Source organism: Hevea brasiliensis, chromosome 1 (assembly GCF_030052815.1).
Source record: "Hevea brasiliensis isolate MT/VB/25A 57/8 chromosome 1, ASM3005281v1, whole genome shotgun sequence".
In the NCBI taxonomy this organism is placed as follows: Eukaryota; Viridiplantae; Streptophyta; class Magnoliopsida; order Malpighiales; family Euphorbiaceae; genus Hevea; species Hevea brasiliensis.
Genome location: NC_079493.1, coordinates 49,572,383 through 49,596,507, shown reverse-complemented (window position 1 = coordinate 49,596,507; position 24,125 = coordinate 49,572,383). Strand labels below are relative to the sequence as shown.

At 33.1% G+C, this 24,125-nt stretch overlaps 1 protein-coding gene and 1 pseudogene across 1 annotated transcript; one reads left to right on the top strand and one right to left on the bottom strand.

Annotated features, from left to right (window-relative positions):
* Window positions 1-3,089: 3,089 nt before the first annotated feature.
* Window positions 3,090-3,485, bottom strand: LOC110663256 (60S ribosomal protein L35-like; annotated as a pseudogene).
* Window positions 3,486-5,312: 1,827 nt separating this feature from the next.
* On the top strand, window positions 5,313-8,956 carry LOC110663258 (probable metal-nicotianamine transporter YSL7). The gene is made up of 6 exons (XM_021822519.2): window positions 5,313-5,909; window positions 6,704-6,867; window positions 6,972-7,069; window positions 7,159-7,293; window positions 7,398-7,587; window positions 7,673-8,956. Exons 1-6 carry the CDS (start codon window positions 5,540-5,542, stop codon window positions 8,786-8,788), a joined length of 2,073 nt encoding a protein of 690 aa, XP_021678211.1. The 5' UTR covers window positions 5,313-5,539; the 3' UTR covers window positions 8,789-8,956.
* The last annotated feature ends 15,169 nt before the right edge of the window (window positions 8,957-24,125 follow it).

Below are 24,125 nucleotides of genomic sequence, written 5' to 3'. Positions count from 1 at the left end.
TATTAAATATGAAAATAGAACCAGTATGTTATGAATATCACATAAAGACTTCTTAAATCAAATTGAGTTTAGAAAATGAGATAATCACAGACTAGGTATTCCGGCACGCCGTGTAGCACGCCTTGCTCGGCTACACTGTAGACGGATGAGGGTTTTTACATACATTTCCATTCAAGTTTTCATTTTCAATAATAGGTTCAACATTGTCAGCATTTTGCTTCAAAATATCAGCTAACAGATCATCAAAATAAGATGACCAATATCTCTCATCTCCATTTGCCAAATTCTGCTCACTTGGTAACTCAATAGGTTCACCATTATTTCCAAGTGGAACTTCTACTCTCATGCTATTAGCTTCATCATTAGCTTCTGGAATATTCAAGTCTCTCTCAATATTAGTAACTAGAATATTGACTTCTGTAGGATCAACACTCATCACTTCTACATGGTCAGCACCATTAACTAGACTATTCCCTTCTGCCCTACCATTATCACACACAATTTCATCCACATTCACACTTATATCATTAGCCTCTTTATCACATAACAACCCCATTGCTTTTATCCTCCCACTATTCACATTCTCATTGATAATCTCTAAATTTGCATCAAACTCATCATTACCTTGCTCAACAATTTCCTCTAATACAAAACCAGGTCTATTTGTAGTTGCAGGTTCAACATTTAAAATTAATTCTTTTTTTAAATCATATATGTTCAACTGCTCAACATAAATATCAACTTCCCCCTCATCCACTGCATGCTCCCCTATAGTTAAGACATCACTATCAGACTCTAAAGCTTATAGCCCTTCCCCATAAGGCATCCTTGGAACTCTCCAAAAATACCTAAATAATCCATGTAATTTCAAACATTGACAATATTTGTCTATCCTGACCATTGATAATTCATCTTTCTCACAATATGATATCTGCCAAATATTCCCATCATTGTATCCCCATTCCCCCTTCGTCCCTTTCGCATGCAACAATATAGTAAAATACCTAGGTCCTGCCATTTTCAATAATATTTATCTAGTTTACCATCATGAAATATAATATTATAGATTAGGGTTCAAATGATAAACACACAATATCATCTATCATATAATATATAAACCCTAAAGAGAATACCCACTATATTATAATATTCACTATTCATCTGCAACAGTAGTTAATAAATTAATAATTTCATTCTTTATTATTTCTCCCCCAAAACCCACGTGTTCATACAAACACACGTCACAATAAATTTCTACTTAAAATGGTTAGTACCTTGGTATAAAGTTCCCATCTTTACTAAGGCTTGAGGTGGGTTTACAACCATCCTTCTCTTATCTGCAAACGCTTCCTTTTCTTCTAGAAAATGTGATCCAGTGTTCCTTTCTTTCTATTTCTTCACCCATGTTGCCAACACGTGAGTTATAGTGATAGAAGCATTGAAATCAAGTGGGAAAACTTTTCACAACTGTTTAACTTTTACCTTTTCTTTTTTATTATGTCACTATTGCGCTTTTGAATCCCTCCATTTTCTTCATTTCAAACCTCTTATGTCACTCTATCAATTAGGGTTTGGGTTTTAGAGAAGAAAGAAGTTAATGGAGTCCTGAGTTTCTAAGAATGAAAGAGAAGAAATTGATCTAAGTAAGAGACATCGGAAAATGAAGTTTTCCTAGATGAAAGAGAAAGCGTTGGGTTTTACACATCTGGTGAATTGCTGATGATAAGGAAGGAGAGACAGAATGAGTGAGTTTTTTGTCTACCTGGAAAAGAGAGAGAATTTTCCTTCAGTAAAATTCCAGCCTGTCATATACACATTAGCATCTCGCCTAAGAGATTATCAGAAAATGGTGTGAAGGATTTTCTATTGAGCTAAATTAAAGTTGAATGATTTTTTTGAAACAAATTGAAATTTAAGGACATTAGTGAAACAACCATCAAAGTTCGAGGACATTGGGTGAAATTTACCTATTTTTTGATGACATATCCGGCAAAATACTGATGTGTATATGCCAAGTTGCAATAATGACTATAAAATATTTTTCTCTTCCATGTTCTCTCCTTCCTTTATCTTTGGTTTCAATATAAATGATATTCTGAGTTTACACTTTTTTTATTTAATTTATTTTAAAATTCTCTCATATTTTCCTTTTCATTTTTTAAATCAGAAAAAAATTCATATTTTCCATTATTATTTTTTCCTCCATTGATATCGTGCAACTCGAAGATCGGATTGAGTCTCTCTCTCTCTCTCTCTCTCTCTCTCATTTCGTTACCATTTTCTTTGCAAACAGTGTCATTTTTTTTTTATTTCATTTTTTCTTTCAACGGTTGGCTTATGAATTCTGCAGGTGCTTTACAAGGACATTGAAGACGCCGAGGGAGAGAGATTGATCTGAGAAGGAACCATTATGCCTTGCCTTTTTCTTTTCTTTTTGTGTAGAGATTTTGATGATTAATTTTGTTTTTCTTTTATAAGAGGATTTTTTTTAAAAAAATCTGGAGAACTTAGGATGTTTGGATACGGAGAGTACGAGATTTTCTGAGATTTAGTTTTGAAAAGGAAATTTTTTTGATATTACCTTAGGAAAAATGGATCTCGAAGGATCCCTTAGACCATCAGTTTCTTGTATTTAACGATGAAAGAGAGAGAAAGGTAAGAGCTTGTAGGAGACGCCTTGATTATTTCCATTTTCTGGTGATATGCACTCATTAGTCATCGGATCACCTTTGTCTCTTCTATACTATCTTTTATCTGTGCATATGAATGTATTTTCTCTCTTGCCCACTTTTGTAGATTTAACTGATGATTCATTTCCTTTTTTGTCTTTCTTTTTTTTTTTTTTCTTTTTAATAAACAATTGAGAGGTGGATACATTTTAAATGTCATTGCACTTTTTTTTTGAAAAAATAAATAATCTATAACTAGCATTATCTTGCGCCTGTTACGAGTGAGCTACACCCTTCCAAGTCACAAACATAAGATCAAAAGAAGGAAGTTCATAATCATAACAAAAAGATAATCCGAACCAAAACTTGTCAACAAAATTGGTTTATAATTGCAAAATATAAAAATAACCTATCCCGAAGATACCAGCCTACAACTTTTTTTGACTGAACCACCCTACAGCTTAACAGCATACTTTCTCATTAGGCAATACATCTCTCCCTTCTTTCTCATGCTTAATCTTCAAAGATTGCTGGTGCTTAGTAAGCGTCTTTCCAATAGCTCTGGTTTTCTTAGGACGAAGGTCAAGAGACAAGAACTTCTTGTTCTTGTATGCTTAGCCTTCTGCTTTTGGGAATTACAATCAAGACCTGAAAAATAGATAACCTCACCACCTCGATCTTGGAGAGCATGTTAGGAGCACCACCGGTGACCTTGGCGACGCGAAGCAGAGCGAGCTTAGCCTCAAGATCCTTCAACTGATTCAAGAGCTCTGTCTTCTACTTCGGTCTCAGCTCGTGGACCTTGATTCTTGCCATTTCTTCCCACTTCTGTCTCAGTCTTCTACTTCAATAAGAAATTGTCTTGCCAATTATAAAATTGCGCAGAAAGGGATCTACACTGGCCTGTACAAAATATTGACAGCTTCTTAATTTTTTTTTCATCTAAGAAAGATTTAGCTCACCGTAGAATGCGTCTGGCTTGAATGATCTGGCTAAATCATCATTATACATCCCGGGAATGGATCTATCCTTGGTTGCTTCAGATGGGTACGAACCCTTTTGAGCTTCATCAACATTGATGAACAGAAGAATGCATACAAATAATGATGTTGCAAGTGTTAGAAGTGTACTTTAATATGCTCAATGCATGCTTAATGGAAGATGAATCAAGAAGTCATCTCGTTGCTCTTTGGTTTTTTTTATTTTCGTGGGTACGTAACTTCATGGAATTTTTTTTTTTTTAATTTACTTTTCTTGGATGGTTTTGTAGTTGGTAAGAGGAAGGAGAAAATGTCATCATCAAACTCGCCATGTACGAAGTGCAAGTTTCTCAGGTGAAAACTCTAGAGAAAATATATTATGGTTATTATTCCATGTTGTCTGAAGAACTTTGAGTAATTCTAAATTAAAATTAGAGAATTTTTACAATATAAATTAAAGTTCAAGAATTTTATTGAAATAAACATCAAAATTAAGAGACCGTGGGTAGAATTTAGCAGAAAATATGGCTAATATAATTAAAACAATAAATTTTATTTATTATTTTTCTAATATATTCTTTCATATTACTCCATTAAAAATTAAATAACTCATATTATTAAATATTCTAAAATACATGTTAAATAGTAACATATTATCAACAAAATATTTATAATTTGAGACAAATAAAAATAAATAAATATATTTTGTGAAACGGAGGAAATATATGTTAATGTAAAACATAAACAGTCACATTATTTATTATTTATTATTAATGAATCAATCCAACCAAAAATTGCATAAACATTTCTATAAAAAAATTGCATAAATAATTCAATTAATATAAGTATATTAGAAATGGAATATGAAAATTAGCCCTAATAAAGTTTAAATAAAATTAATTAATAAATTAAATAGTATAATAGACAATACATCCGTCATAGCCCAGTCTATCGTTTTATTTATTTATTTATAATTGAGCATATTTTTAATTCTGAAAAATCAAAATCAGTTCAACGGTGAAATTTCAAATTTATAACTTGGTATTGTAAGAAAAGGTAAAATTATTCAATTTTTTTTTTTAAGGTGCATTTCAACCTTTGAATTCTGAGAAATTTTAAGTTTAAACTATCCCTGGCCTATAACAACTGTACTAATCCAATTTTAGAAAGAAAAGTGATTTATTAGTTGTAAAATTTAAAAAATTGACTAGGTACACTGCTTCTACTAAATGCACAGTAAAATAAATTATAAAAAAAGATTTTTCTGTGTTTAGCAAAATTCATAATAATATTTTTTAATAATATATTTGTTTGTAAATAAAAATATTTTTGTCATTCTAAAAAAATGAAAATGTGAGTTAATATGATATAAAAGTCTAAATTATTATATAATATTTAAAATTTTAAGAAATATTAAATTTATTTATTTTTAGATTTCGAGGATTCTGAAGCGAGTGAAATTACAAGGGTTTTGAAAACCTTAATCTTTGCATATTAAAAAACAAACCCTCATATACAAGTTCAGAAAGTCAACATGTGAATATTATTTTTTTAATATAAAATAAAATTATAAATTTTTGTTAAAATTAATAATATAAAATTAAAAAATGGAAAATCATGGAATAGTAATTGCGTTTACCCATATGACTCTGCGGCCTGAGGTAGGGCTTAATAGTAGTGGGAAATAGCTGTATCTTTCTATAACAGTTCCACTTCCGTTTATGATGAGGATAGTAATTCTCGGAGTCGAGGGTCTCTAGGGATTCTCTCTCAATATATGATCCAAACGTTGAAGAGAATAGAAGGGAAGAGAAGATCTTTTTCTGTTGTTGTACCCAAAACTACTCATCGTCACTTTCCATTGTGAGAGATAGAGAGAGAGAGAGAGAGATGGAAAGAAGGGTCGACGAAGGAGAAGAGGGAGGACTCAGTCCTTTGGAAAAAGAAGATGGTAAAATTTTGGTGGAAGAAGCTTTCAAGGACATCACAGTGCCTCCATGGACAAAGCAAATCACCTTGAGGGCTATGGTTACGAGCTTTATTTTGAGTGTAGTTTTCAATTTTATTGTGTGTAAGCTAAATCTCACCACTGGTGTTATCCCTTCCCTTAACGTTGCTGCTGGGTTGTTGGGTTTTGGTATTCTCAAGTTTTGGAGTACTTTGCTTGGAAAAACCGGCTTCTTAAAGCAGCCTTTCACTCGTCAAGAGAATACTGTAATCCAAACCTGTGTGGTTGCATCCTCTGGAATTGCCTTTAGCAGTATGTTGTTTCTCTTCTCGTTCTTTTTGTTTATATTTATTCTTGTTGGTGTTGCATTCTCTGGAATTGTTATGTTGTTTCTTTCTGTTTTCGCCTTTTTTTTTTCTCTCGTTTTCTTTTGTTTGATGTGTTTGGATTCCTGTTTTTTCATGTATCCGATAATCTAATAATGTTTTTGAAAGAGAAGTATGAATTCAAAGGGAAGGCTTTAACATAGATCTGGGCTAGTCTGGTAGAGATTCCAATTTTTTTTCTTAAAAAAAATTATAATTTTTGTAAAGGACAGATTTGAACTTTTATCGCACGTCAGAGGAATATTTTAGCTACCAACTGAACTTATGTTGTCTTTGATTTCAGTATGTTATTCACTTATTAAATAGCCACAAGTTTTCATTGATCAATTCTCAGTGGGAAAAAAATATATATCCAGTATAGTTGTTGTCAACTTGGATATCATGAGGAATACATGACTTGCTAATTAGTTATGTTTTTTTCACTGAAAAAAGTGGGATTATGAGACCCAAAACTTGAAAATTCCACTGTGCATATTACGTTAGGCAGATCTTTATTATTATTATTATTATTATTATTATTATTATTATTATTATTATTATTATTAGAAAAAGTAATGTTATGTGTTTTGTAATTTTGAGGAGATTCAAACAGCAATGTTGACGATTAGCATTGTATTAGGATTTGATTCTATATTTTATGGAACTTCTATATGTGAAAATGGCTTCCATTGGTGAATATTTTCTTTTAATGGATTTTCCCTAATTTTGGAAAATTTTTAGGTGGCACTGCAAGTTACATGTTGGGTATGAGTTCAAGAATAGCTGCTCAAGCTGAGGGAGGAAATACCCCTTCCAATATCAAGAATCTTTCTATTGGTTGGATGATCGGTTTTCTTTTTGTTGTAAGCTTTGTTGGTTTGTTTTCTATAGTACCCTTAAGAAAGGTGAGCACATGAGAAATATCTGTTCCTATGATTTATTTATTCGTTTGTTTATTATTATTATTATTTTAATTCTCAAAAGTCTAATTTGTTTATTACCCTTGTAGATGATGATCTTGAGATACAAGTTAACATACCCCAGCGGGACAGCAACTGCATACCTCATCAACAGCTTCCACACACCCAAAGGAGCCAAACTGGCCAAGTAAGAATCCTAGTGAAGGGATGGTTAGGGGGTGGGTGGAGTCATGATCCATCCTATTATAATAACTAATTTTGTGTTGCCATTTACAGGAAGCAAGTTGGTGTTCTCTTCAAGTTCTTCAGTTTTAGTTTTTTGTGGGCATTTTTCCAATGGTTTTTCACTGCTGGAGACGGCTGTGGTTTTGCCAGCTTCCCCACTTTTGGTCTCAAAGCTGCTGATGAGAGGTAAGTTCAAGTTTTAAATTTAGTAACAATGGAACCAAATTTTACTTCTAATCACAGAAATTTTTGCATGTAATATTTAAATAAGATAGTTGAATATTGATCAGGTTCTACTTTGATTTCTCCTCAACATATGTGGGGGTTGGAATGATTTGTCCTTACATGGTAAATATTTCCTTGCTTCTTGGAGCCGTCATTTCATGGGGAATCATGTGGCCAGCAATTGAGACTAAAAAGGGTATTTGGTATAGTGCTGATCTATCTGCAAGCAGTCTCCATGGAATCCAAGGATACAGGGTCTCTCTCTCTCTCTTTCTCTCTCTCTCTCTCTCTCCCGTGCAATAATTTCTCTTTATCTAATGTTAAAGATCTACTCCCACAGGTTTTTATTGCTATTGCCACAATGCTTGGTGATGGGCTTTACCATGTAATCGTCATGCTAACCAGAACGTCGTGGGATCTAATAGCTCGAAATTCCAAAAATAGGGATCGTTCTTCTATAACTCCTGCAGCTGGTGATGACAACTCTCAGATTATAAACTCTGATGAGGAACGAAGAAAAGAATTCTTTCTAAAAGATCAGATCCCTGGCTGGGTAGCCTTGGTTGGCTATATTTGCCTTGCAACCATTTCCATCATCACTGTACCTTTCATCTTTCATCAATTGAAATGGTACCATATCTTGGTTGCTTATGCAATAGCTCCAGTTTTGGCCTTCTGCAACGCCTATGGATGTGGTCTAACTGATTGGTCTCTTGCATCAAACTATGGAAAATTTGCCATCATCATTTTCAGTGCTTGGGTTGGCCACGATGGAGGGATAGTTGCAGGCCTTGCTTCTTGTGGTGTGATGATGAGCATTGTCTCAACAGCATCTGATCTTATGCAAGACTTCAAGACTGGATACTTAACCCTTTCTTCAGCAAGATCTATGTTCTTTAGCCAGGTTGCTGGAACTGCTATGGGATGTTTGATAACTCCTTTGGTGTTTTGGTTCTTTTACAGTGCTTACACTATAGGGGATCCTGAAGGCGCCTATCCAGCACCTTATGGGCTAATCTACCGTGGGATTGCCCTTCTCGGTGTAGAGGGTATCTCTTCCCTTCCGAAACATTGTCTGGCATTGTCCATCTCATTTTTCATTGCTGCCATAGCTATTAATGCGATTCGAGACCTGTTACAGAAGTTTGAAACCACACACAGGATCTACAGGTTTATTCCTAGCCCAATGTGCATGGCAATTCCATTTTATCTTGGTGCCTACTTTGCTATAGATATGTTTGTTGGAAGTTTGATTCTTTTCATATGGGAGAAGATGAACAAGCGAAGGGCTACTGATTTTTCACCTGCTGTGGCTTCTGGACTCATTTGTGGTGACTCTTTGTGGGGAATCCCTGCAGCAATACTATCTCTTACTGGTGTTAATCCTCCTATATGCATGAAGTTTCTTTCTGCTGCTGCTAATGGTAGGGTTGATAAGTTTTTGAGTGGTAATTAGCTAGTGATGTTTGAATAGTATTTCTATCTTAAGTAGTTTTGTGTGTCTACTTGGTTTTCTTTCATTGGTACAAATGCAAGCTTTCCTTGTGTAATTACTTAATTGATCTATTTCTAAACTTATTGTTAAATGTCTTTTGGGCAATATATTGTGTTTGTGATTTCATAATGGCTCGTTTCATTATTCTAACCATGCTTAATTTTTGTTATTTTTTACCCAAAGCCATAATTAAGCAAATATATTTTGTGTTATATTTCCTACTTTTTTCACATGAACAACTAAGTGCCCTCCCTTGCTTTTCAAATTCCGAATTTTTTCTTATAAAAATTACATGCTTTGATTATTACTATAATTTTTTTAAATAAAAATATTTACAATTAAATTCATCAAGATTTTTTTAAATAAAAATATTTACAATTAAATTGTACTTGATGAATTTAATTGGGAGGTGTTTAATTCAGTTTAATTAAGTTGATAATTGATAAATATCCAAACAGTTGATAATTAATAGATATGATAATTAATCTATCAGTTTTAATTTTATTACTTATTTAGACTATGTTATTCTTTTAGAATTTTTAAGTATAACATTTATGTATCTTCAAATTCATTTTTTTGGTAATAGAATAGATCACTCCAACAAAATAATATATATATATTTTTTTCATAATAACAATATTTTTAACCTTTTGTAGGAAAATAATTTGAATTTTTTTTACTATAAAAATTGTTTGATTAATTTTTTCATATTATTTAACATTTAAATTTAATGCTATTTATTGCAAAAAATTTATACAAATTAATATAAAGAATCTAACTATTTTTTTTCCCAAAAACAAGTTCTTGTGAAAAAATTAACTTACAATTTTAATAAGAAAAATTAAAATATATAATAAAACAAAGTCACAAGTACACAATATTATTATCAGAAACGAACATTACGTTTCAATTATTTCAAAACAAAATTAAAAATTGTACTCCAGGTTGACGATATCCTGATCTAAGTCCTCATGTTCCGTGATATATATATATATATATATATAGATTCACACTGGTACTCTTAATCCTACAGGAGTTATGATAATCCAAAAGCATATTAAATTTTATTATCATTAAATTTATCTATATTAACAAGCTGAAAATTGTAAGATGACAATTGATTCAAATCAACCTGAGCTGCACTGCCACTAGCATAGACAGTCACGGGCTGAAACTTTAAAATTGCCGTTGCAACCTTAGCAAAAGTACGTATTATTTAGCTTGGCGTTCCTGCAACCCAAAATAGATTTTATTCAATCAGATTTTAGTAACTTTTTTTTTAATTGATCAAAATATAAAAAAAATCAAGAAAAGACGCTAATAATGGCTATAACTTGATAATCGATTATCTTTGCGCAGGATTTACAACCATAAAAACCAGAGAAAATCGACTACCTTTGCACAAGATCAATCACACAATAAGAAAGCAAGAGAAAATAGTCCTGTTTGTTGGAGCTGCTGCTAGTAGTATGCCTTAGAGTATATTATTGTTTTGTATCATGTAAATATTTATTCTCATTTAATGACAATTATTCTTTTCATTTATGTTCAAATGATTTGAATTTAATTGAAAATGTCTTTTAATATCTTGTTAGATGTTTCATTCTTATGTTATTAAGAATATGAATGATAGAACATTATAGTACAAGTATTATAAATTTGATTCACAATCTATGATACTTCATTGAGCACGACTTATTTAGAAAGATTGTCACCTATGTTTGTTTCTATGGATTAATATGAGATACTAATGGGATGGAATGATGAGTCTCATGCCATATGACAAACATGGTAAGTACTTATATGATAAGTAGGTCGAGCCAGTGACACAAGATGACTTGTACATAGAGTTTACTCTTATCAATATAAAGTCATCTAGATCACAATAGTGCATATAATCTCTTGACCTGAGATAATATAGTTATCTTGTATATAGGTTATTTGAGTTTGATATTGATTTTATGCTTGTACTATGTATGAGTATATGGGCATATGTTGATTCCGACTAGTTATATATGGAGATAGGTGTTAGTCAAGATGGAATCCGTTACCCTAAGTAAATAGGGATAAAATCTAATGTTCATTTAATTGTTCTTAATAATTTAAATTCCTGAGCAGGACAGATAGACTTAGTGAGAAAAGAATTTCTAGCAAGAAAGCCTTATTAATCAATAATTGGAATTAAAAGAGAACATAAGATTTAATGCCATTGGAGTTTGACATAAACCATGACTCTAGCTTGGATCGGATTTTGTAATGGAGAGATTTTTATGCTTGACATGTATGATCAAAGGTTCATAAATTGGAGAACTAATTCATAACTAATTGGTTGTTATAGCACATTATGCTAGATATCAACTATGACTTATGAGAATTTAAATGAAAAGAAAATTTCATTTTGAATTTAGAACAGTTTCAATAATATTAAGAAGTTAATATTATTCTCATTGCCAATTAGTAATAAACTTAGTAATCACACACATATGAGCAATTTGATCAAAGTAAAATTAATTTAACTAATTAATTAAATGATTTAATTGATTAATTGAATTAATACATTTAGTTTACAATTAGATTGCAAAAGCCCTAGCATGACTTAAAATTAAATTTATCAATGGAAGTATTCAAGTTAATATTTAAAGTGTTTAAATATAAACTTGAAAATTAGTTTAAGAAAGAAAATGAATTTTGACTAGTTTGACTTGTCAAAGTTTGACTGTGTTGACTTGGTCAAATATGGGAGAAAAATTAATTAATTAATGATTGATTAATATCAATTAATCAAATCTTAATTTCTTAATTAATATTAAGCTTGGACTAGTGGACCAATGAGATTGAAACAATACTTTTAATTAGCCAATTGAAAGTGTACACTCGTTAGCTTATATTAATTATGAAATGAAGATATTTAAAAGATGAGATAAGAAAAAATTAATTACTTTTTCTCTTCCCAGCTTGGCCGGCTATTTCTCCTGCCTCTCTTTTAGTTTCATCTTCATCCTTAAGACAAAGAATTCAAGAGAATCAAGTGTTGTTGCTCTTGAATCTCAATTGAGAAAATGTTTCTCATTACTTCCAAAAGAAAAAAACTTGAAACAACATACTTTTTCTCTTTTCCACTTTTGGCCAAACCACTAAGAAGCAAAAGGAGGATGTTTTGGATGATCAAAAGGCTTTGATCAAAGAGCTTGTGTGGACAAGTTAGAGGGCCAGAAATTGGTGGCCTTGGTTCCCGGATTAGGTGATAAGAGTTTGATTCTACACCTATTAGGATAAGAATTCTCCAAAACCCTAACTTGCTAAAAATTTGGGGAAATTATTTCCAAATGGTAATTAGGCTTGATTGAAACATGATTTAGTATGACTAAATGATGTGCTTTTCAATAGCTCGATGTGGTTGCATGATGCATAGAACCCTAGGTTATAAAAAAAATTTTAAATTGCTAAATTGGTGCATTTATGTTTCAATTGGTATCAAAGCCACCCTAATTTGCCATTAGGAACATTAATTCATGCTATAGATAGTTTGGGAAATTTATATATTGCATGAGATACAATTGGAAACAAGTAAAATCAAAAGAGAAATTGTTAAGAATAATTCAGCTAAGTTGGAATTTCAAGGGAATTTAATTCGCAAAAATTTGAGTTTTTGTAAACAATTTTATCTTTTTGAGTTAACTTGTTTAATGGTGTTGGACATGCGTAAGATGATGTTTAAAACCATTAGATACCAAGAAAAATCATAAATTTTGAGTGAAGCACCATTATGCCAAGGTGGAATGTCCATTAGGTTTATGATGTGATCAAGGTGTTTTATCAACTTTTATTACTTTTCTTGGTGATTAAAATGTTTAATCTAAGTCCCAAATTGAATATAACATGATTGTGAATGTGATTCATAAGTGATTAGGTTGATTTTAAATATGTGATTTTAGAATTAAAATGCATGTTCAAGCATTGGATATGTGGAAAATGCTTGATGGATGATTATAAACTTTAGGAGACCAATGCGATTGACTTCTAATTCATTTCTATGAGATTGTAATAATTAATTTTAATTTTTCCAAGGGTTTGTATCATAAGTGTGTTGTAATAGTCTTAGGTTGTACATTTATTTATTTGAGCTTGCATGCTCAATTCTTTTGTAATTTCACGTTGGTATGCTAAGAATACATTTTGTAACTGGCTTGGTGAATTTATAAGAAGAAATGGAATTTAAGCATTGATGGAGATCAGTGGGAGCACAAGACTTCAAGAGTTGGAGAATTATGATCAAGCTTCAAATAGATGAATGTTAACCCAGGATGCTCTTGAATTTAATCCTCTTGGCTATGATTAAATTCCCATAGAATAGTCCATATTCATGCCATTTACATTTCTATTGTATGAATGTATGTATGTGATATGTGTGTTCATGATGTATATGAGACATGCATGAAAATGGTTAATGTGCAAAATGAGACTGAATAGTAATTAGGTCGGCCAAGAAAATCTTCCAATAAAATGATTAAATTCATAATAGTGTAATTTTGGAAATTGCATTATGGCCCTCCACTAAGGCTGTGACACTCCTTACCCGTCTACAGTATATCCGAGCAAGATATGCCACATAGTGTGTTAGAGCACCATATCTTATTTTATTACAATTTACTCTTTCCTTAATTTATTTATTGATTTATCACAAAGTGAAATTTATGTCATTTAATTTATTTCTAGAAATTTTGAATTAATTTAAGGTTCCAAAAATTTTACAGAAAATCCGACAGAGTTCTGGCTAAAAATGGAGAAAACAATTTTCGGAACCTGTAGAAAACACTTCCAATAATTTTCTCAACCCACAACTCCAAATAATAATCATTTCTCAATAAATTTCTCATCAAATTCTCAGTAATTCCTCAATTTGTCATTCATTCATTTCATATCAAAATCATACTTAGATTTTGAATAAATACTCAAATTTTATCTATAAACACAAATTTACAGATAATCACATAAATACAAAATTACATTACAGAAGTTTTAAATATACATAATAAAATAAAAGTTTAATTACAAAGTTTATAAAAATTACAAAATACAAAATGGGACCTAGTGTCCTACCAATGCACTGTAGCCTAAGAGGTGACTCTGACTCTATGCAAATCTGTGGCCTCACCCAGTCTGTGGTCTGCTGGGCTCTCTATCAGTCTCTCCAGAACCTACGCGTGGCAAAAGCAATACGCTAAGCAATATTGCTTAGTGGTACCAATAATAAAATAAAAAGAACTAAAATGGAATAAGCATGCAGAGTGTATGCAGGTTTTTTGTATAGACAATTTCTCGTACTTATTGGTAGTATTATTAATTTGTTACTGTTTATATCAATTATTTAATTAAATTTATCAACTTCCATTTTTGGTTGCCTAAGTAACCTATACTGGATGACTGGACTGGATAAATGGGTAAACTGGCACTGGGTACTAAATACCTCGGGTTGTTACATCATCGGTCACAAGGTATCTCCCAGTGTGCAACATAATAGCTAATGAGCTGTAATAAATATTAGGCACAAGGCCAAGTATCACAACAATATCAGAATGGCTAAAAGCTATAAAATCACCGAATGGCCACTTAAGCCATAAATCATAGAATGGCGTGATGCCATATGCAGTATTGTTATTTGAACCCTATTGGCATGCCAACCTATCCAACCCAATCTTACTAGGTTAAAATTCTTAATTAAATTTTTGTGTTTAACATGTAAGAATACTATTCATTTCACCATTTAAAGTCAAAATATTTACTTTCCCATATATAATAGTTGCGAGTTCTAATCACATGAAATTACCATATTTTGGTTCCCAAAAGTGTTAACATTAGTTGCCAATCAATACTTCAAACCAATAGGAAATAAATCAAAAATTTTAGTTTTGGGTGCTAGAGTTCACTGTTCCATTAGGCCATCCTATAGTGAGAATTTGACCAAATGTTCTTAATCAAAGTTGTTCTTTATTGTGTATTCTTTAATTCCCTTTTTGAATCACTATATTTAGAGTTTTATAGCTCAAGTTATGGCCATTTTACCATAACTGGTCGGATGGACTTTTACCCAGAATTTCTGGGCAATTCTAGTTCTGCCAGATTTGGTAGTTCAATTTTGGTTAGCAATTTCATTTGTTTAAGTTCAGAATTGAAATTTGTGTTCTACATGAAAGTTGTTCTAAATTGTCTAAGCTTTTTATTTATATAAATTTCAGGTCAATTGGACCATTCTACACTGAGTTATGACCAAATGAATGAACACTGTTCATTTGGTCATTTTGCCCAGGCAGAATGTGTATTACCCGGATTTGGTAAATTTTTAGGTCAGTCTATTGTGGTTTTCTTGGCAGGGTTCCTTCATCAAAGTTGTGCCATTATGTATCTAATTTCATGTCCAATTGACCTTGCACCAATTGAACCTATACAACTCCAGTTATAGCTATCCAAATCTGCTAGACTCACACCCAGTCTTGCAGGTCACACTAGGCAGCATACCTAACTTCAATTTCCATGGCACAAATCACTTTACTTCCTAATTACACATAGCCAAATGGTCACTAATTGACCATTAGAACTTTCTTTCTCTAATACATGAGCAAATCTCAAATTTGTGCCCCAAAACCTAACTCCAACCATTTCAATTCTTCAAACATATACAATTAAAGGATCAATTCATACTTCCAATGATGCATACACAAAGTTAAAGGATTAATTGACACTAACCTTATTGTGTGCCAACCCAAGCTTGAAAAACTCCTTTATTTTCACTTCTTTTTGCTGCCCAAATCTTACTCTAGTGGTGATGACCAATTTTTGTGAAGCCAACAAGAAATTTTATGGTGTATTAGCAAAAAAAATTTAGAGAGAAGGAAGAACAAAAATGGAGGTGGTAGAGAGAGATGAGGTTCGACTGAAATGAGGAAGAAAGCTGCTAGAATTTGTTTTATTTTTGTTCCATTTTTATTTCATTTTTATCCCTTTAATTTATTTGTCAAGTAGTGATTGGGTGGAGGCATTGTAATGACATAAGCATGAGGTCATAATTCCAAATTTAACTCATTTTCTCCTCTTTTTTTTATTCATTTTTAATTTAATTTTTAGCAATATTTATTCATATTTTATATCATAATAATTATTTATTTAACTGGACAAGTTGGCCAAAAATTATCTCTGAAGATGAAATGACCAAAATGCCCTCCATTTGGCTTATTGAGCCAAAATCGTCTGTACCAATCTAAAAATTTTTCCAAGCATTTTCTTGGCATTCTAATGCCATCGAAACCTCAATGACTCTTTTCTGAAGTTCCAAAAATTATTTCATGAATTTTCTCCCGGGTTCAGGGCTCCTAGCTTCGAAGACCGCAACTTCCCACTTGGTTACCCATCGCTAGGGCAGCGGCTCATTTAACTTGGTTGTATTTTATTTCTAAAATTTTTCCTAAATTTTTCTTACCATTATTTGAGTTATATATGACTTCTCACTCTAGTCTAAATATTTTTCGAAACGTTCTAGCTGTTCGGACTAACACCGGACACCGGAACAGTAGAATGTATGGAATTGCTACAGTGAGGGTGTTATAACTTTTCCCCTCTAATTTAATTTTCATCCTCGAAATTTACCTGATGCAAACAGTTGAGGGAACTGTTGCCTCATCGTCTCCTCACTTTCCAAGGTTGCCTCCTCGGTGTTGTGGTTCCTCCAAAGCACTTTCACCAATGGAATTTGTTTGTTTCTCAATTCCTTCACTTTCTTAGCCAGGATTCGTATGGCTTCTTCTTCATACGTTAAGTCCCGTTGAATTTCAATCTTCCAAGGAGATGACATGTGAAGGGTCTGAGCGGTATCTTCTCAGCATAGATACGTGAAACACATTATGGATCTTGTCCAGCTCTGGTGGTAAAGCTAGCCTGTAGGCCACTGGACTCACATGTTCAGTTACTTCATATGGGCCAATGAACCTAAGGCTCAACTTACCCTTTCTTCCAAATCTCAGTACCTTCTTCCATGGTGGCACCTTGAGGAATACTTTGTTACCAACTGCATATTCTATCTCTTTTCTCTTCAGGTCGGCATAGGATTTTTATCTGTCTGAGGCAACCTTCAGATTGGCTTTGATTAACTTTGCTTTCTTCTCAGTATGTTTCACTAGGTCTAGCCCTACCAAGTTAGCTTCGCCCAATTCAGTCCAACACACTGGGGTTCAACATTTCCTTCCATACAGTGCTTCATACGGGGCCATTTAGATGCTAGCTTGATAGCTATTGTTGTATGCAAATTCGGTTAGTGGGAGGTATCTATCCCAACTTCCCTCAAACTCAATGACACAACTCCTCAGCATATCTTCAAGGACCTGGATTACTCTTTCTAATTACCCATCTGTCTGAGAATGGAAAGCTGTACTAAAGTGGAGTTATGTGCCTAAGGATTCTTGCAACTTTTTCCAAAATCTCGATGTAAATCTTGGGTCTTGATCAAATATGATGGAAAGTGGAATTTTATGCAGTCTAACTATCTCACTGATGTACAATTCTGCTAGCTTCTCTAGTGAGTAGTCAGTCTTAATTGGCAGAAAGTGTGCTGACTTCGTTAATCTATCCACTATTACCCATACTGCGTCATGATTTTTCTAGGTGAGAGGTAGACCACTTACAAAATCCATAGTGACCCGGTCCCATTTCCATTCAGGTATGCTCATAGCCTGTAGCAAACCCGATGGAACTTGATGTTCTACCTTAACTTGTTGACATGTCAGGCATTTAGTCACATAATCAGCTATGTCCTTCTTCATACCAGGCCACCAATAATTAAGCTTCAAGTCATGATACATTTTTGTGCTTCTTGGGTGCATAGCATAAATGCTAGTGTGTGCCTCTTTCAGAATACTGACTTTCAATTCCCCATCATCTGGTACACATACTCTTCCTTTGTAATACAGGCACCCGTCTGCTTTTATCACATAGTCAGTTTCTTTCCCTTCTGGGATCTTGCCCATAATAGCCATTAGCTTCTCATCTACCTTCTGACCATCTAGAATCTGTTGTAGCAGGTTTAGCTTCACTTGCAACTCCGCCAAAATAGCTCCATCTCGAGCCAAGGATAGATGGGTATTCAAAGATCTCAAGGCTACAATGGATTTTCTGCTCAAAGCATCAGCAACTACATTTGCCTTCCCAGGATGGTAGTCTGTAACACCCCTATGTTCGGTAGTGCGTTCTACTGTTCTGGTGACAGTGTCTGTCCGGATAGCGAGGATGCCTAGAACTACATTTAAATATTAGTGAGGAGACATAAATAATGAAATACAAGAAAGAAAGATACAAGAAAAACAAAGGAAAAATAATAGCAATGAAATGAAACTAAGTTAAATGAGCTAGCACCACAACGATGGGTGACCGCACGAGGAAGTTACGGCACAGGCAATAGCCGACCCCAAGACTGCAGGGAACCCTCGGAATTTAGTTTTGAGACATAATTAAAGACTTATTGAAGTATAAATGTCATTAGAAATATCAAAGAAAAATTAATTAATTAGTAAAAAGAAAAATGAGAAATCGAGAAAACGACAAAATTCAGTGTTACCGAAAAATCGGGAATACAACCCGAAGAGGGGTATTTTGGTCATTTGACACCTAGAGTTGTCTTTTGACCTCAATGTCCATTAAAAATAAGTGGTATTGAACTTTGTAAATAATATGAAAAATGAACTTATATATAAAATATAATAAGGGAAAAATAAGGGGTGATTAATGGAAATATTGAAACTTGATTTATTTAGTTAATTAAATAATGGTTAGTGGAGATAATGGGGGCATAAAGGCACATAAGTGGACAGCACTCACCACTTCAGCACCTAATTTCTTCATTTCACCCTTCCATGGCCGATTCACACTTCACCATTCTTCCTCCATGGACGGTTGCAAGAAAGCTTCAAATCACCATCATTTTCAACTTTTAATTCAAGACTTCCTTCACTAAACTTTATCTACACATCTTGGGCAGCATATTAGAAGCAAGAAAGAAGAGTTTTGGTGGAGTTTTGAAGAACTTGAAAAGTGGTAAGTGAGTATTTTCAATTCTTGTTTCATTAAAATTGTAACCAAGGTTATGGGTAATTGATTTATGGAAGAATTTTTGAAGTTTGATGTTTTAATGGAGATGTACATTTTGGTAGCCATGGAAATTCTGTATATGTAGCTTGTTTTTACTTGTTTATGGTTGTCTAAGATGTTGTTATTGATGGCAGCATGGATATGTGTATAATGGTTTGAATTTGGACATGTAAATGAGGTATGTCATGTGGTTAATTGTTGTAATTGGACTTGAAAAAATTCTGAGTTATAATGTATTTGTTGAGAGTTGTTACAAGCTGACAAAATGATAAAAATGTGAAGTAAAGTGTGTTAATGTTATGGTACAAACCAGAATTGGCATGAAAGAATTAATTTGGTAAGTGTTGGATGTGTAATTGGTAAGGATAAACAATGTGTAATAGGGCAGTGTACATTTTAGCTTAGAACTTTAAGTGTTTGACACCAATTGGTATGAGACCAATTGGAGGTGAAACTAGGCACAAAATTTGCCAACTTTCATGAAGGAAGCTTACCAAAATTCTGCCTAGAAGGTGACTTAAAAAATAACCAAATCCGGATTAGTGACTTGAAAGCCTGAAAATTTACCATTTGGGCAGTAGTTAGTATTATCATCATAACTCACTAAAAACAGGTCCAATTGACCTGAAATTTTTATCATGAATAGTTTAGATATAGATCTACAATTCCTATGAAGACACCAAAGCCCAGAAATGGCCAAAACCAAGCCAAATAGCTTGTACAAATTTAGGTACCAAAACTGGCCGAACCAAAAGTGACCTAAAGTTACAATTTTAGTGCATTCTGCCCAACATTGGTAAATTGACCATAACTTGGTCTACACAACTCAGAATGACCTGATATTTTGCCCCATGTGCAATAAGACATAGACCTACAAGTTTGTTGTTTGGACCAAAACCCGAAAACCGAGGAAACTAGGTCGTCCGGCTAGGTCAAAATAGTACACCGAAATCCAGCAAATTGCAATAAAATGCAATATACTTGAAAGTGAAGTTGGTAACATGTACCAACACTAAAAGGCTATAAAATGTGACATATTGGTAACATTAAACCTAATTCATCTAGAGTGCATCGAGGGTCAACATTTTAGGTTGACTAAGGAAAATAATAGAATTCAATAAATTAATCATTAAGCCTTATTGTTAGAGACAGTTTAAATGAGTACTGAAACACTTCAAATTGTGTGTTTCAGTTAGCAAAGACTCAGGGGAAGGGAAGGAAACACTGAGTCAGGACCAAGAGACATTTATCAGAGGTTTGTGCACAACTTGTTTTTAACTGATTTTATTCTGAATATTTCATATGATTAAATGACATATTTTTCTTATGTATTATGTTTAACAAGCATTGGATTTAATTCAATGATTATTAAAATTGTTATAGTATGTATAAATTTAGCTTTGTGAAATGGTATTTCCACAAGTATTAAACATTGTTGTGGATTGAATAAATTATGTTTTAGAAAATTGTGATAGAACATGTTTTGAATTGTGATGGGCAATTTGCATGGAAAAATGCAAATTTATGATTTGAATTGTGATGAGCATAAAAATTATTGGATATTGGAATTGACTTTGAATCGAATTGTATTGTGATTTATGCTCACTAAAAGGATTGTGATATTGTTTTATATCTCACTATAGATGCTTGACTAGGTTATTACCCGTCTCTCTCATTTGTTGAGAAGACAATGGACTTAGTTGTGTTTTGATTAACATGGTACGTGCACAGGCTTAGATTCTCCTTTATTAGAGGTTAGATCTAAGTTCTTATTTGTCATGGCCCTTTCAGAAGATTCATTATTATGATGTGTATTGTGCACGATGATTCGACCTCCCTGACCATAGGGAGTTAGAATCTGATTCGACCTCCCCGACCATAGGGAGTTAGAATCACCCCGAAGATGGCCCTTTCGGATTAGTCTTGCATAGTTAGTGAGATAAAGAATGATTTTTAAGATAAAGAATGGTTTTTGAGATAAAGAATAGTTTTTGAATAGTAAAGAATTTTGATTTCAATTATGATTTATACATAATCGATTTTATTGGTATTACCTTAAATGGTTAGTTATGATTTGATAAATTGAATTTTGTGATCAAAGTCATTTTATACAAATGATTTATATTATTGGCAATGAATATTTTGAGTTTCGGAATTTGATGAGCATTCAGATTTCCAAATTATTTGCTGTAAATTTTGTCAATGTATATTGTACTATGTTTTAAATTATAGTTGTGCACCACTGAGTTCACCACTCAGCGATAGCTTTGTAGGCTGTCGCAGGTGAAAAGAGCATAGAGCAGTTGAGTAAGCTTCTTTGAAGAGACATTCAGATCAGCTTCAGGTGTATCATAGGTATATCCATGTACATAGGTTTTGATGACTGCATGTAATAATATATATGTAAATTATTAGAGCAGTTGTATAAAAACTCTTGTAAAATATTTTGGTATGTAATTAAATGTAAATTATTGTAAATGTAAATTTGAGATTTCATTTACTTGAATAGTTTTGTAATATAAATTTTGAGTCTTGTGATCAATGAAATATTTCTTTATGATGAGATTGGTTTGAAAATGAATTGATTGTTTATTGAGATTTGAATTGTGAATTGAAATGAAGTTATTGGAGTTGTATTTGAGAAAATATATTGAGAGTATTTTCTTTTGCAGGATTGAAGAACTGTTTTCTCAAAATACAGCTGGCACTTTGCCGAAATTTTGAAAAATTTTATAACACCAGATTTTAATCGATGATTTAAATTTCACAAAAATTGTTTTAAAATCCCTTGTAGTATATCTAATGGGTTATCGGTAGGCAAAGTATGATAATTCATTAGGTGTACTACGGGATCATGTTACATCTTACGTGGGAGTAGGGTGTGACATAGTCAATCACACAGTCATAGTCTTTTAGGAACTCAGTCCATCGCCTCTGTCTAAGGTTGAGCTCCTTCTGGGTTGACAAGTATTTCAGACTTTTGTGGTCTGTGTATATGTAACACTTTTCACCATACAAGTAGTGCCTCTATATCTTCAGTGCAAAGATAATTGTTGTAAGTTCCAGATCATAGGTAAGGTAGTTCTGTTCATGTGGCCTTAGTTGCCTGGAAGCATAGGCGACCACCTTTCCCTCTTGCATCAATACACACCCTAACCTATTATGCGAGGCATCACTGTATACCATAAAGTCCTTTCCTGACACTAGCTATGTTAACACTAGTGCCTCTATCAACATAGCCTTCAGTCTTTCAAAACTGGCTTGACACTTGTTGTTCCAGTTAAATCTAACATTCTTGTATAACAACTTGATCATTGGAGCAGCTATTAAAGAGAACCCCTTCACAAATCTTATGTAATACCCAGCTAGCCCTAAGAAACTTCTGACCTCAGTTGCATTTCTGGGAGGCTTCCACTCCATCACTACTTCTATCTTCTTAGGATCCACTCTAATCCCATCAGCTGATATTATGTGTCCAAGGAATGTAATTTCACCCAACCAGAAGTCACACTTGGATAGCTTAGCATATAGCTTCTTTTCTCTCAGGGTTTGCAGAACAATCCTCAAATGTTCATCATGTTCTGCCCTAGTCTTGGAATACACAAGAATGTCATCAATAAAGACCACTACAAACCGATCTAGATATAGATGAAAGATACTGTTCATAAGGTCCATGAATGCTGCTGGTGCATTTGTTAGGCCAAAGGGCATCACTGGAAACTCATAATGCCCATACCGAGTTATGAATGCAGTCTTTGGCATATCTGTATCCTTTACCCTCAGCTGATGATACCCTGATCTGAGATTAATTTTGGAAAATACTCCTGCTTCCTTCAACTGATCAAACAGATCATCAATTCTAGGCAATAGATATTTATTCTTCACAGTCACTTTATTTAACTACTGGTAATCAATGCATAACCTTAAAGTCCCATCCTTTTTCTTTACAAACAACACTGAAGCTCCCCATGGTGACACACTGGGGCATATAAACCCCTTGTCCAGTAACTCCCACAACTGGATTTTCAACTCCTTCAATTCTGTGGGTGCCATCCTATATGGAGCAATACAAATTGGTGCTGTACCCTGCAGTACCTTAATAGCAAATTCGACTTCCCTTTCTAGTGGTAACCCATGCAATTCTTTAGGAAACACATCTGGGAAGTCTCTTACTGTCACACCCTACCCCTCTGTAAGCCATAACATGATCCCGTAGTATACCTAATGAATTACCAACTTCGTCTACTGGTAACCCATTAAATACACCACAAGGGATTTTAAAACTTTTCTTACTTCTTTTTATAGTGGTGAGCACTATTCACAGGTGGTAAAAAGATTTTCTGAACTGAAGTGAAATAGCTAACACATTTGAATTTTTAGTAATTTCTATAAAAATTTTGGCGGAGTGCCATCTGTATTTTGAATAAAACAGTTCTTCAAAAACCTATAAAGAGCACTTCAAATATATTTCTCAATCTCAACTCCAATATTTGATCAACTCAATATGTTTCTCAACTCAAATTCACAGTAATTTTTCAGTATTTTCAAAGCTGAGATAAAAGAAATATAGTACAAATTTTACAAGCCAAAATAATTCACAATTTATTTTACAACTTCAAGGTACAATTTTCAATTTACAACTGCTCAAAACCAAGAACACTATATACATACAGTAAACATACATTACAATATAAAATGCAAACTATGGTATACTAAATATACCCGATGATCTCTCAGTGTAGTACTAGCAGCCTAGTCTTACTGTCGCTGTCTACTGCGACAAAGAATGAAAGCTATCGCTGAGTAAAATTTACTCAGTGGTGCACAATAACAATTTGAAATGTGATATATAAATCTTTTATTGACAATTCACAAATCAAATAGTTCACAAAATTTACAAAGTTCATATAATACAAATTTGATCAAATAACTGAATAACACAGTTTTGCCCATCAATAACACAATTTGATCAAATAACTGAATAACACAGTTTTGCTCATCAATAACACAATTTAGGCCATGACACAATTTTTTTTTCCACACATGCCGTGTTGTACACCACGACAAGACACACTCACCCCAATAATCGAAATCAATGAGGGAGGAAGCTAGCTGAATAATGAGTACTCATCCACACTCACCTCAGACTAGCAAGTCAAAGAGGGAG